This window comes from Chelonia mydas, chromosome 7, assembly GCF_015237465.2.
Source record: "Chelonia mydas isolate rCheMyd1 chromosome 7, rCheMyd1.pri.v2, whole genome shotgun sequence".
Classification (NCBI taxonomy): Eukaryota; Metazoa; Chordata; order Testudines; family Cheloniidae; genus Chelonia; species Chelonia mydas.
In genome coordinates this window covers 5,730,931-5,745,225 of record NC_057853.1, presented here as the reverse complement: position 1 = coordinate 5,745,225, position 14,295 = coordinate 5,730,931, and the positions used below count along the sequence as shown (strand labels likewise).

General features: G+C 44.6%; 1 protein-coding gene across 4 annotated transcripts in view; it reads left to right on the top strand.

Moving 5' to 3' along the window:
• PRICKLE2 (prickle planar cell polarity protein 2) overlaps positions 1-14,295 on the top strand; it is a 188,868-nt gene that overhangs the window by 141,077 nt on the left and 33,496 nt on the right. For all 4 annotated transcript variants that reach the window (XM_037905132.2, XM_043551662.1, XM_037905133.2 and 1 more), the window contains 3 exons: positions 8,980-9,093; positions 11,089-11,226; positions 12,598-12,801. In XM_037905132.2, the coding sequence (XP_037761060.1) occupies positions 8,980-9,093; positions 11,089-11,226; positions 12,598-12,801 (456 nt within the window). The remainder of the gene's footprint in view (positions 1-8,979; positions 9,094-11,088; positions 11,227-12,597; positions 12,802-14,295) is intronic.

Here is a 14,295-nt window from a genome sequence, read left to right as displayed (position 1 = left end):
AACAGTGTTCATTTCTTTAGAGGTATGTCCGTTTTAAACACACACTATTAAAGTCCATGAACCATCTTGTAAAAATGCCATTTAATAAGCTAGTCTTCAGGGAGAAGTCAGAGAGGGACTAGAACCTGGATCCCCGAGTTTTAAGTGCTCTGCCAGATGAGTTGCAGAAGCAGCTCTGCTAGTTCAAGCCAGTGCAGACTTGTTTAAACTGTTTGCTGCATTCTTCCCACTTAAGCCAATGTTCGTTTTCAAGCTCTCACACAGAGGGTCATGAGATGAGGCCACAAGTGGATTTCACATACACACACATGTACCAGCAGAAACGGCCCCGCACCTCATTATGTAAACAGCTCTGCATGCCGACATGATCCATTCACTTACAGTGAGGAGGGATAAGAATTTCCTATGTTCCCAGATAGGATTGTAGAACCAGGAGCTCTCTGCTGCATAAGCAAATCCTGCAGCAATGCTAGCTCTCTCATGAGTCCCCTCCTGGTCCCTGATTACTCACAGGTAAGACGTGACTCATCATCCCGCTGTCACCGGTGGACTTCAATGCATCCTACTCCCTGACTGACTGCTGACATTCATGGATTTCGCACAGAGCTCTGTGCGGGATATAAATACGTGCCTCTCAGTAACTCCTGATTGAACAATATGCTGCAGATCCACACCCAGTTATATACCTAATGCTTTTAGTTTGCATAGTGCTAGATCCTGCAAAGTTCTGAGTGCGCTGGCCATGATCCAAGGAAGCACTTGAGCATGTGTTTGACTTTAAGCACATGAGTGAACCTCACCATCAGAAGCAAGCTCCCCACAGACCGGGACACACCAATGCAAAGTGGTACCAGACCCTGTCAGAACAACAGATGCAAAACATGCAGACATAATCTTTCCACTGGTACGATGATCAATACCCCCCACAACAGATCTTTCAAGATCCACGGTTCCTATGCATGCCAATCACAACCTGTGGTGTATCTCATCCAGTGCGCTAAATGCCCCAACAACAACTATGTGGGTGAAACCAGAAAAACACTATGCTCTCGAATGAACTCACACAGAAAAATGATAAATGACAAAAACACCCTATTGTCCATGAGTTACCACTTTTCACAAAGCGATCGCTCCAAATCTGATCTCTCAGTCCTTGTCCTCAAAGGAAACCTGCACAACACCTTCAAAAGAGAAGCCTGGGAGCTGTTTAAAACCCATGTTCAGTGTTGATGTCAACCAAACCCAGATACTTAAGCTTCTTGCACTAATGATCTTGCAGCTTTGGCAACATGCATCACATACTAAGAAAGGCATTAGGGACTGGCTGGGTTGAAGCTGAGATGTTGGAAATACCAACTATGTCACACGCTACCCATGTGATCACATCTCTTTTAGTTGTGTTGTCCTGATACTAGAATATTGTTACTTTCTCACAGCGAAACAAGTTCTCCTGTAGCCCCTGAGTTAGAGAGTTGTGGTTTTGGTATTGAAGGCTCGGATATTGCAGTAATGAAGACCATGCAGCTATCTGGATGGAAAACAAAGAGGGAGATCAGTATCCCTGTGTTATGTTTTAAGAGCAATAAAGCTTTTAAATATTAAAAAGTTATTTATGTTGTGGAATTGTATTTCGGATGGTTGTTGCTACAATGCTCCCAATGAAACCGAAGCAGAGGAATAGTCTGAACTGTAAAAAGGGCTTTATTTTGGCAATTTGAGTAATCAGATCCCAGACTGACATTTTAATGAGAAATAAGTAAATAAGAGGGTCTCACTGGAATGTGGCTGGAGAAACATGAGAGCGATTATTTTTTAGAACAGCTGATGCAGATTATAGTTCTAAACACGCAATCTCAGATTTTCAGATACCATCCAGAGTTTGTCATGGGCGGAAAATAATGGCTGAGCCCCACTTTGCTGCAGCAGCTCAAGGCAAAAGGACAGCTGATGCTGCTCCCAATTCCTTGCCCATGGAATGTCTTTGTCAAACAAACAACTGAATCCCTGCAGTGTGTGCAACCTTTTCTTTCGGAAAGAGGTTCTGCATACTTAGTCACTAGAAGTAAATACATTCACCAAAGGAATCTGAAGTTATCATTTATTCAGAGTTTGAAGATTAAACTTCTAAACTGAGGAATTAAACTGAAAACACCCCCAGAACTAATAAGACTGGAAAACATACAAGCATTTGTGTACTAATGTAATTATTTCCCTCAATTAATTGAATAGAGTTGGCTCAACTTTAAAGAATTTTTTTCCTAGTTTCATTTTACAAGGATTTTTTTTTCTCTTGAAGGAGCTGTTAATTTCCAAAATACTTATTAGCTTTTTTGCTAGTAAATATCTTCTTTAAAATGTATATTGTTTGATCTACTTTTTGAGGTGGATGGGGAAAGATGAGACTCAAGTACTTTGGGAAAAGAACGATGAGTATAAAGACCAATATCTTTCATTTTGTCTTGTTTTCCTCGCTTGTTTTGTGAATTTGAGAGAACGAGACCTCCTTAAAAGCAAGACTAGACCTGTTGGAGCTACTCCCCTTGCCTTGCCGGTATTCCTGAGTCCCACCCTACAATGCCTTTCTATTCCATTACGGTCAAGTTACTGGTCCAAGTTGTATCTTGGGGTCTGTGACGTGGGTTAACTTTTATTAGGATTTGGCCTGAGATCTTGTAAATTCCTTCACAGTAAATCTAATTCAAATTGGACACAAGTCACAGAGGAGAGATGAACACAGATTAATTCAGAGTGAAATCTAATTTAGCCTCCTCGAGAGACTATGAATTATAACAGTGCTTGCTAAAATAGCTACAGATGAAGGAGGTTGTTACAAAGAGAAATAACACAAAACTGAATTTTTGTGTTGTATGTGGCAAAAGTACTGAATAATGTAGTAATTAAAAATAGTTAACAGTAAAAAAAAATTATTTGGGTTACGCTACAACACGATTCTGTGGCGTAATCAAATCGTATATGCATTTCGGGCCTCCCCCAGAGCCTGCAAAAGTCAGTGGAAAGACTCCCATTCATTTCTGTGGGTTTTGAATTAGGTCCTTACATAGCATCTTCCATCTGTATTTTACACACGATGAATTAAAAATACAATGATTCACTATGTGCCGACAAATGACATTATACCCATTTCACAGTTAAGCAGACTGAGACTTGGAAAGAACAAATTTTTCAGACATCTCTACTTATTTGGGATACCCATCTTGAATTCTCCTTCATTATTATTAGTATTTATTAGTATTACCTGATGCCTACAAGCCCAAGTTATGGACCTGGACCCCACTGTGCTAGCTCTGTACAAACACAGAACAAATAGACAGTCACTTAGGGCCTGCTTTTCAGAAGTGCTGAATACTCCCTGTTCTCATTGACAGCACAGACTTGCGGGTGTTTTGCACTAGAGCTGTTTGGAAAATGGGCCGGGGGAGAGTCTGTGGATAATTCTGACTTTTTGTCAGAAAGAAAAAAAAAACCGACATGTTTTAGGTTTTTCAATTAAAAGTTGAAGTTTTCCACAGAAAGCAGAAGCTTTCCCTGAAAGATTTTTTTGTTTAATCAAAAATGCCATTTTTCCAGAAAAACAAAGTTTTCAACGAGACTGCTGCGCTTCTGAAAATCAGGCCCCAGGTATCTCGGTTTGGCCCCCCCAAATTAATGGATGTTGTTGAAACTCTTCACTTTCGTGTGGCAGAACCAAGAATAGAACACGTGATTCCTGCCTCACAGTCCCTGTAACCATTAAATTAGACTCCCTATCCATCTGTGAATTGATAGATAGCACCCATTAAGGGTACAGTAAACAGCTAAACAATAGACTAAACATAGAGAACTGCGACAGCTTCTGAAGTTGGTTAACACCAAGGATTTGTCATATTCTTTGGTATAAACTTTCATTTCCTGGCACATTTGCTCTAAGTTGAAAACCCATTTATTTCCGAACTATTTTTTTCCCCTTACCACTGTGTGAACCTTCTGTATGGAGAGAGAATTGCCATCAAAGGTGAGATTCTCTTTCACACACGTGAATTTGTCTCAGGCTTGGTGAGACAATGCTTTATGCTCTCCAGCTGCAACCTGGCTGAATCTCGGAGCAGTCTGTCAGGACCCAACAAGGCCGACATATCAGTAATAGAACTGGGCAAATGACGGATATGTTGGTTCAGTGGCCACACCAACAAAATCCAGATGGGGGGAATTGCTTCAGGTCAATCCAAAATGACCATTTAAAAATGTTCCTCACTGAAATAAAAACAAAAATTTTGTCCAACCCAAAATGAAGCGTTTTGTTTCATTTTCAGGAGTGTTTCCCCCCCCCCCCCCCGCTTTTTTTAAGTTAAATCTAGCTCAATTTCTAAACAAAATATCATTTTGGAATGAAAAGTCAAAATGTTTTGACTATTTTGATTTTTTCCCCCCATTTTTTGCAGCCAAAACTATTCACCAAATTCAGTCCGAATTCACGAACACTTTCGGTCGTCCCTCAGCTGCATTTTTCAGCCAATTACGTGGCGCGCACACAAAATATTGCCCAGATCTACTCAATAATTCCTCAGATAAAGGGACTTCAATCTCTGTGTTAAACACTACTATATGATCTGCAAAAAACTTGTGTAGGACAGAAACAGACAGCACCTGTTCTACACAGCCATCAATGCTCCATGGCTCAGTGATTGTCCCAATCCTAGGGAAGAGAATTCAGTCCTGTGCCCACGTCATATCGCTGAGGGGTGCATTGGGGAAGGAATCTTTCTTCCGCCAGTTCCACACTGGCTGCGGCAACCTACAATTTTGCATGTGTATTAAGTCCCCACCACAGCAAGGAAGATGGGGGTGGGTGGGATTTGCATAGGAAAGATTCCTAGCTCCGATGCAACTTCTCCTTTGCATTGGGGCATAGAGCTGTACTCCATGTGTGCAGAGAGCCAGAGTCCATCGCCTGCACAACCTTCTCAATGGAGGACCCCCAGTGGAACCTCACGCACCAGGTCCACTGTCAGGGCGCCCTCCCTGCCCTTGGAAGCCGGGGAAGGATTCCCCCCTTAATACCTAGCTGGGACCCTTCACTTAAGGCTGGTCTACACTTACTGGTAGATCCACAGTGCTGCAATCTGTGCAGTGAGTGTCGATTTAGCAGGTCTGGTGAAGACACGCTAAATCGATGGGAGAGAGCGCTCTCCCTTCGATTTGTGTACGCCACCTCTCCGAGAAGCGTAAGGGAAGTTGACGGGAGATGCTCTCCCGTCGACAGCACAGTGTAGCCCCTGCGGTAAGTGGATCTAACTACATCGAGTTCAGTCACGTTATTCATGTCACTGAAATTGCGTAAGTTAGATCGATTGACTGCGGTAGTGTAGACCAGCCCTTGTATAAATGCACAAGGTAAAAAGCAGCTCCATTTCCTTGCTACAGAAGCCATAAACAAATTATATTTTTCCTTTAAAAAAAAAAAACAGTAGACAAAAGGCATCCAAGGGCTGGATTCTGGCTTGGTTCTTACACACACACTCACAAAATCAGCAATTATAAGACAGGTTGTGAGTATCCAGATTTTCCCCAAACTCAGGAAGCTGACATTCCAGAGACCCTCCTGGTGTTCCAGGGCAGGACTATGTCCATGTGTCTTGGTGTGGAACCCTTGCCATGGCCCAATCTTCCCATGGCCTCTATTCATGCTTTCCCCACTTCATCCATTTCTCTTCCAGGCGTCAGTCATTAGCATGGGAGATGTGCAGGGAGGGCAGAATGCAGGTGCTGACCATGGTTAAAGACTTACTCCTGCTATGCTACCTCCTGAGAATCAAGCAAACTTTTTTAAAAAATAACCTTAATTGTTCCCTTTCCCCCAACTTGTCTCTGTGTCCCTAACCCATGAGCTCCTTGGGAAAGGGACCATCCCTTCTTGAATATCTAGAAAGCACCTAGCACATTGTGGGCACTAACAGCATCAAAATATAACAATCACTCTGTTTTTCCATTGTTAGAGTGCACCCATTAGGGGCAAGGATTTGGTCCTTTGGGCAAATACAAGCAAAAACACCAGCCAGGGGAAATATGACTGTGCAAAATCCCACATGATGGATCATATGGCGGTCCCAAGGCATTACCAGGGAGGAGGGTCAGTACTCATAGGGAACAGACAGATGTCTTCGTGAGGACAGTCCCTCCGCTGACTCTGCAGATTGACAGATACCACGTGGAAGGCCTGCCGAAGCTGATCTGAATATGACAAAATGTTTCAGGTTCATTTTAGGCAATGCCGCGCAGGTCTGGGCCTGCTATTTTTGTTTTATTTTGTTTTGTTTTCCAAATTAATTTGCCCATCCCTACAGAAATATTTTGCTAAATTTATGGGAGCTGGCTCCAGCGGGCCTCCTGAGACGAAATGGAAAAATTCCCAGAGGAAAGACTAATGGCCATACGCACACATCTGTCTGTCTGATGGCCAGGAAACAAACACCTAGTTACCAGATACCGGAGTGCAGACCTGCATTAGATCCGTAGCTCCTTTAGCATACAATGTGTGTCTTACAGCTCATTACTTGAGGGACCTGAACAACATAATGTAATTTGGCAGCTAGTCAAGAAGAAATTATTTCTGGACTCCTTCAACTTCAAGGACAAATTGTGCATAAGATCTTCATTTACAACAATCTGAGCCCAGGTGATATAGAGCAAAGAGGCTAAGCTATCGGTACAGACACTTGATTGGAAATCAGCAGACCTCAGTAATATGGAGGGTGGTATAGCCCAGCATTTAGATGAAAGGTCTGGCAGTCAGAGCTCCTGCTGGAATGTATAAGTAACTCTGCTACCGACTAGCTACGTGACCCTGGATAAATCAGTTAACATCTGTACGCTTCAGTTAGTCCTTCCTAAAGGGGTTGTATTTGCTACCTGGCACAGTGTTGTAAGGCTTAATTGTTTGTAAAGTACTTGGATGAAGGATGCTCTATAAATGCAAAGTAAGTATTATTGTATTTAGCACTTGATTTATTATTTTTAAATAAGAGTTATTTGGAACTTTCAGTTTCTTTTCTGGTTTCCACACTAGAAGGTTGTCTATTTGTCTGTTGCATTCGTGAAATTAATTCTGTGACATCTGTTTGGATCATTGCATATTGCCCAATGGGTTCTCGGGATCCAGCAGTCCATACTGCATGTAAGCCCCTTGCCATCAGCAGAGCAAAAATACATATGGAGGCATGTAAAAAACTCACCATCAGTATGAAAGCAATGATGGGAGGATTGGAGGATTAGGCTTGTTTCAGATAAGGACTCCAGAATAAAACAGGCTGAGGGAGATTTTCAAAAGTGATTTTTGAAAGTTGTTTCAGATTAAGATAGGGTGTGACCTTAAAGTACAGTAGCTATTCCAGAATAACACCATGTGTGAACGAGCCCTCAGAAGCACAAGCCTCATTGGAGGTCAGTCCCTTAGGTATGCTGGCCAGTTTTCCCCCTTAACATGCTATGGCTCCTGCCATCTGCCCCCATTCGGTGATTGGGATGTGGGGTGTCCATAAGTGCTTTAGGGGCTAGAGGAAGGCAGGCCACCTGAAGGGTGAAAAATCTTCGTCAAACCTCTCCTACTCTAAAAATATAAATTGGACTCCACTGGCCGTGCATTCCACATTCCTCACTCACCCTTTGGGAAAAGGCCCCCAGGAGAAGAGGTAAGTCGGGCAGCAGCCACCTGAAAGCACCAGTGGGATAGAGAGTTCCAGGGTAAAGGACCCTCTCCCTAGTTTCTGTCCTTTGAAAGATCTTGTTAGCAGGGGCACCGCAGCCCTAGTTGCTGTTGCAGTGGGCTGGCACCAGGGGAGAGGTACTGTCTCAGGAAGGTCAGATCCCTTGGTATTTCATAGGCCAAACCCATCTTAAATTCCACAGGGGACCTGGTGGGAAGCCACTGTCTGAGCGAAGCACTGCTAAATTAGCAGGCAGCCACATCTTGCTCTCGATTAAATTTCTACGGTATCGTAAAGTAGAGATGCACAGCGGGAGATTAACCTCCAGGTGGCGAAGGCACGAGGAGCCGTGCTGAGATCCACACCCTTGTAGCCAAGCACAGATTAAAGAGAGCCATCTGGCCCACTGCTGCCAGCAGAGCATCTACCCACCGCTGATTCTTTGCAATTTTCAGAGCTGACCAGTGGGCGCTCTCCCTTGGCCAAAGAGGGACAATTTAATTTCTGTCAAACCTTCTGGGTGCTCTTCCCAAGCCTTCAAACATCACCACAGGGTCCAATGAGTTAAGCCTCAGCCAGCAAGCCCTCACCCAAGCCCCAATATCAGCCAGACGACTGATGAGCTGGCGTTGTGCGTGTATTTCACACACACACACACACACACACACACACTCTCACACACACACACACACAGAGGATCTCCAAGGAGGCGGGCACAATCTCCTAGGAGGCGGGCACGTTGCGCTCCACCGTGCTGTACTTTAAATAATTGTTTTAATTATATACTCGGAGACTGGAGAGAAAAACAAGCCTTCCAACAGGTTCTATCTGCTGATTATTTTCACAAATTGTTACAGAAAAGACCTTGAGGGTTTCAGAGTAGGTGGAGGCTAAAGTACCCATTAACACGTTGGGTGCCAGGGAGTAGCATTGTTAACCTCTGTTGCAAAGGCAGGTGCTAACACATTCTCCCGGCCAAGGGAAACATGCTAACAGTATGGACGTTAACAGAGAAAACGGTAAAGAACAACCCCTGAGAGTTAGGTTAGACATGGAACTCCTGCTATCTCCTCTTTATCTCTCTTTTTAAAAACAAACTGAGTTGCTTTGTTTCCATATATAGAAAAGCAGATGGTTTAACTTTAAAAGCATTTTTTGTCCATCTGCACCTTTCATTTTTAGTGACCACTTGCTCTCCAAGTGTTTTGTTCTGTCAGTTGAGGAGAATGTGTCAAAGTCAATCAAGGAATTGTACTGCAGTACCTTCTTTAATGTTTAGGTTCACCAGTACTACAGTTGCCTCCCGGAAGACAAAGTGCCCTACGTGAACAGTCCTGGAGAGAAATTGCGCATTAAGCAGCTTTTGCACCAACTGCCGCCGCATGACAATGAGGTGAGTGGTTTAAAAATACCGTAATTTAAACATTGCAATATATCATATTTGGTGTTGAGGGGAATGCACCTTTTTGATTTAGCGTTGGTGTCATGATTAGCCGATCCACTGAAAGAATCTTGCCTACATTACTGCAGCTTTCAGTTGGAGTTTTCTTGATTTCATTTTAAAAAGAACCAATAAACTTTTATGTTTTCTATCATCTGTCTGGAATATTGTGCTATGAAAATGGTATGGCCAGGTGCCTTTCACTGTCACGGATTGCTGTAAGCTCCCTTATGCACAACTCCTCCAGAATTTAAAAGCCTAACTTTTTAAACCAACCTACAGCATTCGATAGCAAGTATCCAATTCTTTATTACATTTTCTAGGATGGTTTAAAAAACCTGTAGAGAGGGGAGATCTTTCTCTGCATATTTGTAAATAAATTTCTATAGAACATTAATTTCTTGAGATCCTTACTCGTTAAATCCCTATTAAGGTGATAGCTACATTATTCATTTAGAAGCTCTTGTTTTGTTTTTAAATGTCAAGTTTTAGCTTTAATTTTAATTTTTTTAATTCATCTTCCTAAAATCGGGTGTGTGCAAAACAAAGAAACCTTTCTACACTCAAAGGCAAAAACTTTGTTACAATTGTATTAAGGTTCCAGTTAAATCAACTAGAGCTTGGTTTAAAATTAACTCCAAAGTCTATACAAAATCCTGTTTTGTCTCACCTAGGGCTTGCAAATGTGTCTAAACAGGGAGTGATTTTGTATTTGCGCTAGAGGACGAGTTAAGATCTGTGATTTTATAGACGTTGAACCTCAACTCTGAGTTTCCAGTCAAAACCATTTACAGCAATGGAAGGTGTATTCAGATAATTATTAAATCCTGTGTTGTTTATGAGACGGCAAAAAAGGGCCCCATCTTTTAAATTCTTTTCATATGCGTGCGGACGTTGAACTTGAATATCTCATGAAGTTCCATTGCGTAAACAATGATCCTCACATTGCTCCTCTCTGAAAGACATGTCCGTAACTTGTTTTATCTAGGTCGTATTTTAATGTGCTTGTCTGTGCCTGGCAAGATGCCATATAAATACAATGCAGTATTATCAGAATCAAGGAGAATTCCCAACACCAGTGAGGATAGAGTCAAATTCTTCAGGGCCCAATCCCGTAGGCCTTAAGCTTCAGCAGCTCCCTGAGAATCTGCAGTGCCTGACAATAAATAAATACGTAATTTGCTGTTACAAGTTAGGATCCTGATCCTGGAATTTTTCTGCAAACAGGGAGGGAGTTAGGCATCCATTTCCCATTGAAACTCAGTTAATTCGATGACTCTGCTCATGTGAGTAAGGAATGTGGGATTGGCTCTGTTACTGCTCATGGCGGTAACATTTCTCCCCAAATGCCATAACCCGATTCCATTAGGTTCAAATTAGAATCAGATCAAATCTGTAAGCACAAAAATAATATTTGAACTGTGGAAACCTCTCGTTCTCTGAACTTTCGGTGAGATTATGAATTTGTTGTTTACATCGTCCCCTTTCCCACCCCCCCTCACTCCCCTGCCCCCCCCCCCCCCCCAAATCTGGAATTTCTGATAAATCCTTAGCTGCAGCTGGGCATAGAGTCTTCATCCCATAGCAAATAATTAGTACCACATCATAAACTTATGAAGAGTGGGTGTCACAGGAGAGCTCGTTGCTGAACCATTACAGGGCTGCTCTAATACCTCCAGCATGAAAAGACTGAAGGAAATAAATGACTATCCTTTACTGGATTATAAAGAGCATTCATGGTCTCAGCCTTTCCTTACTTGGGCCAGATCCTCAGCCAGCTGAATCAGCATAACTGCATTTGCTCCAGATCACCCCTGCCGAGTCTCAAGTGAGTAGTTCTCACTTGGCGGTAACTCAACCAAGCTTTGAAAATAGAAGGCACAGTTACAACAGGTATGTTTGTGGTTCTGTTCATGGTAAAGCAAATTATCACTGCTTGCCTATTAGGTCCGCTATTGTAATTCACTGGATGAGGAAGAGAAGAGGGAGCTCAAACTCTTCAGCAATCAAAGGAAAAGGGAGAATCTAGGGAGAGGCAATGTTCGACCATTCCCCGTCACCATGACCGGAGCCATTTGCGAACAGGTAAGTGCCAATTACGGGACATGTTGTTATTCTGTGCAGTGGCTTCCTTTGATTCACATGAGGTTTTCTACCTCGTGGAAAGCACGGATATACATTAGCTTGGGTTATTTTAAATGAGAGCAAGCCATTCTGTCTCTGTGTCGGGCACTGGGAAGTCTGATCCCCCTGTGCCTATGTAGAGGGAATGCATGCATCTGATACTCTCACACATGCACTGCAGTCTCTCTACCTCTGCGTCCAAGTTCTCCCGCCAGAAGGCTGAATTTAGGTAACTGGCTAGCTTCCAAGTGGGAACAAGCTGGGTGTTTTTAGGGGTTTCCCAGGTCAGGTAGCAGGCAGTGGTGTCAATTTCATGTACAACTCAGTCCGGGCAGGCATCCCAACACATCCTGCCTCCCTCACGGCTGGAAATACTCCTGATTAATCTCCAGCCTGTATTCCCCACAGGAACCACTCCTGAAACACTGGTTCTTGACCCCAAAACAGGGTTGAGGCAGTTTGATTGAGCTCACGCCCAGAGTGTCAGTGAGGGAACTGGCTGGAAGCCGGAGTGGGAAAACAACAGGGAAGCAGCCCAGTGCGGGAAAGAGGGGAGAGTTGAGGAATAAGCCCAGATCTGTAGGGGAGGTTGGTTTTGGGATATTTAGAGAGTGGGTTGTGGGAAGGGCGACTGCTGGAAGAGGGAGGAGCCAAGTGATGGAGGAAGGACGAATGGGGCCCCTGGTGTTCAGTTCAGGAGGCTGTAAGTGAAAGGGAAGTATTGTTACATCTGACCTCTTCAGAAGCATTTGGTTTTGCAGTGCAGTGATAAGTGACCAGCTGGCCAAGGCGGTTACTCCATTTGGCTCTTTCATAGAGTTCCCCAAGCAGCGGAAACTCAGCCATGCCAGGAAGGCCATTTCCCCCCTTACAGGCCTATGGAGGAAATGTGCCCTGAAGGCACCATGCTTGCCCATAGGATCTGACTGGCTAGCTCGCGAAGACAGTGCCACAGAGCTGGGTGCGGCGGAAGGTAGCCAGAGTCAAGCCAGCTTTGGGACACAGCAGTAATTGTAACCGTCTAGCGTCCCAAGAATCCTCTCTGTTTGTTCTCCGGAGAAACTGTGTAGTTTGCTGCCTTTAGCTGCCAGAGAGAGACAGCTGTAGCGCATAGGGTCCTTTCGGGCTGCCCTAAACCGCGGTCTAGGATCAAAGAGATGGTGACACCAAAACCAGGTTTCATTTGATGGGTCCAAACACTGTCAGCCGGAGGGGGTGGGGGGAAAAAGCTCCTGCTTTATCACGTTGTATAAGTCACCTTCTGAAACGTGGTGTGCCCCTTCGGACTAGTGTCAAACCAAGCCCTCTTCCTGTTTGTTGTTCTTCTGCCAGTGTGGGGGCCAAATCAGTGGAGGCGACATCGCTGTATTTGCCTCCAGAGCAGGCCACGGCGTTTGCTGGCACCCACCCTGCTTCATATGCACGGTCTGTAATGAGCTGCTGGTTGATCTGATCTACTTTTATCAAGAGGGGAAGATTTATTGTGGCAGACACCACGCGGAATGCCTGAAGCCTCGATGTGCCGCGTGTGACGAGGTAAGAACAAGCTCCGCTTCGTGTTCGGTGCTTGTGTTACGCTACTTTGGGTTACTACATAGACAGTTCTGATCGCAGTGACTGGCGCTGAGCCACCTCTTCAAAAACTCAGCTCATCCATCCCAAATTTGCCGCCGTGGCTACTGGCCCATGGAATATGTGAAACTACTGGACCGTGGGAGTCACCTAGCTTCTAGCCGCACTGTCTGTTTTGCCGTGAGATACTGATTTGGGGCATCCTGTGGCCGTTCAAGTCTGCCGTTCTCCTAATTACGGCCTGTGCTCAGCCCATTGGCCATGAGACTGGGAGACTCGCCATCCTAACCGAGAGGGTCCTGCCTCTCCAACTACTTCCAGAGTCCAACTGCGGGGAGCCATGTGGGTCAAAATGGGGGGGACCAGCAAATTATTCTTGCAGGAAAGTAGTGCTGCGGGGTTCCGTTCCTGCAGCACGTGTCCCTCTTGGTCATCTCTGCCCCATGTTGCTTTCATGCTGCCATCAGTCATTTTCACCAGTAAAAGGGAACGGGAAGACACCACATTTGCATGGCACTCCGTTGATTTTGGGACTTCAGTGAGTGATGTCCCCATGAAATGAGGGGCACCAGAGAGACCTGAATAATGGGCTTGTTATTCTGAGTGACCATCAGCCATGGAAGAAAGTTTAAAGTGGCAACGCAGCCTGGAGATGGCTGAGCCCTAAATCAGAACTTGGTCCGGGAGGGCTATAGAGGGGCTTATCAGACTGAATTCTTCAGGTCCCTAGAGACCCCAGACCCCAGCTCCTCAGCAATGTAGGTAGGTTCCAACTCCCTCTCCAGCCAGCACCATGTCTCTCCTAGGACTGGGAGGTGGAGAATGGAGCCGCTGCTCAGGCAGGTAATACTAGTCTTGAACAGTCCATAGGCCAAACCGGACCCATGTCTCGGCTTCTCCTTAGGGAGATTTGCAAGGGGATTCTCACAGCTGGAGGGCTGTAGAAACCACTGTGTACTCCATGGGGATGACAGGAGAAGCAGAGTCCAGGCCCATGATAAGAGCCTGTGTTGTGTAGGTGGGGGAAGCTAATTTACCAGTTCAGCAACTCTGTACTGTGGGGGATTCTCAGGAGCTCACCTGTCCTCTGACTAGGCTGTCCACTGAACCGTCCGCTTCTGCCTCCTGGTAGGCCTTGCATGAACAGTATGGTTGTGGAGACTTTTGGATGGAGAGAGCCTCATGGTACCTTTGTGTTCAAGGTAGCTGAAAGCTGCAAATTTGCATTGACTGCCAACCATTTCCCCTCTTCTATAACGTCATGAGCTTAGCAAATACCGCAGAACATTCCCTGTTCAGTTTTTAAAGGACATTCACTTTCCATGAACATTTGTGGGACTGTGTTTTAGTAGCACCAAGGATTGTGGAAATATGCGAATCCTCACAGTGAAGCTGAAATTCTCTTTCCCCAATAATTTGCACCAGAAACCTGATTGTCAGCGTTTAAGCTCGTCCAGT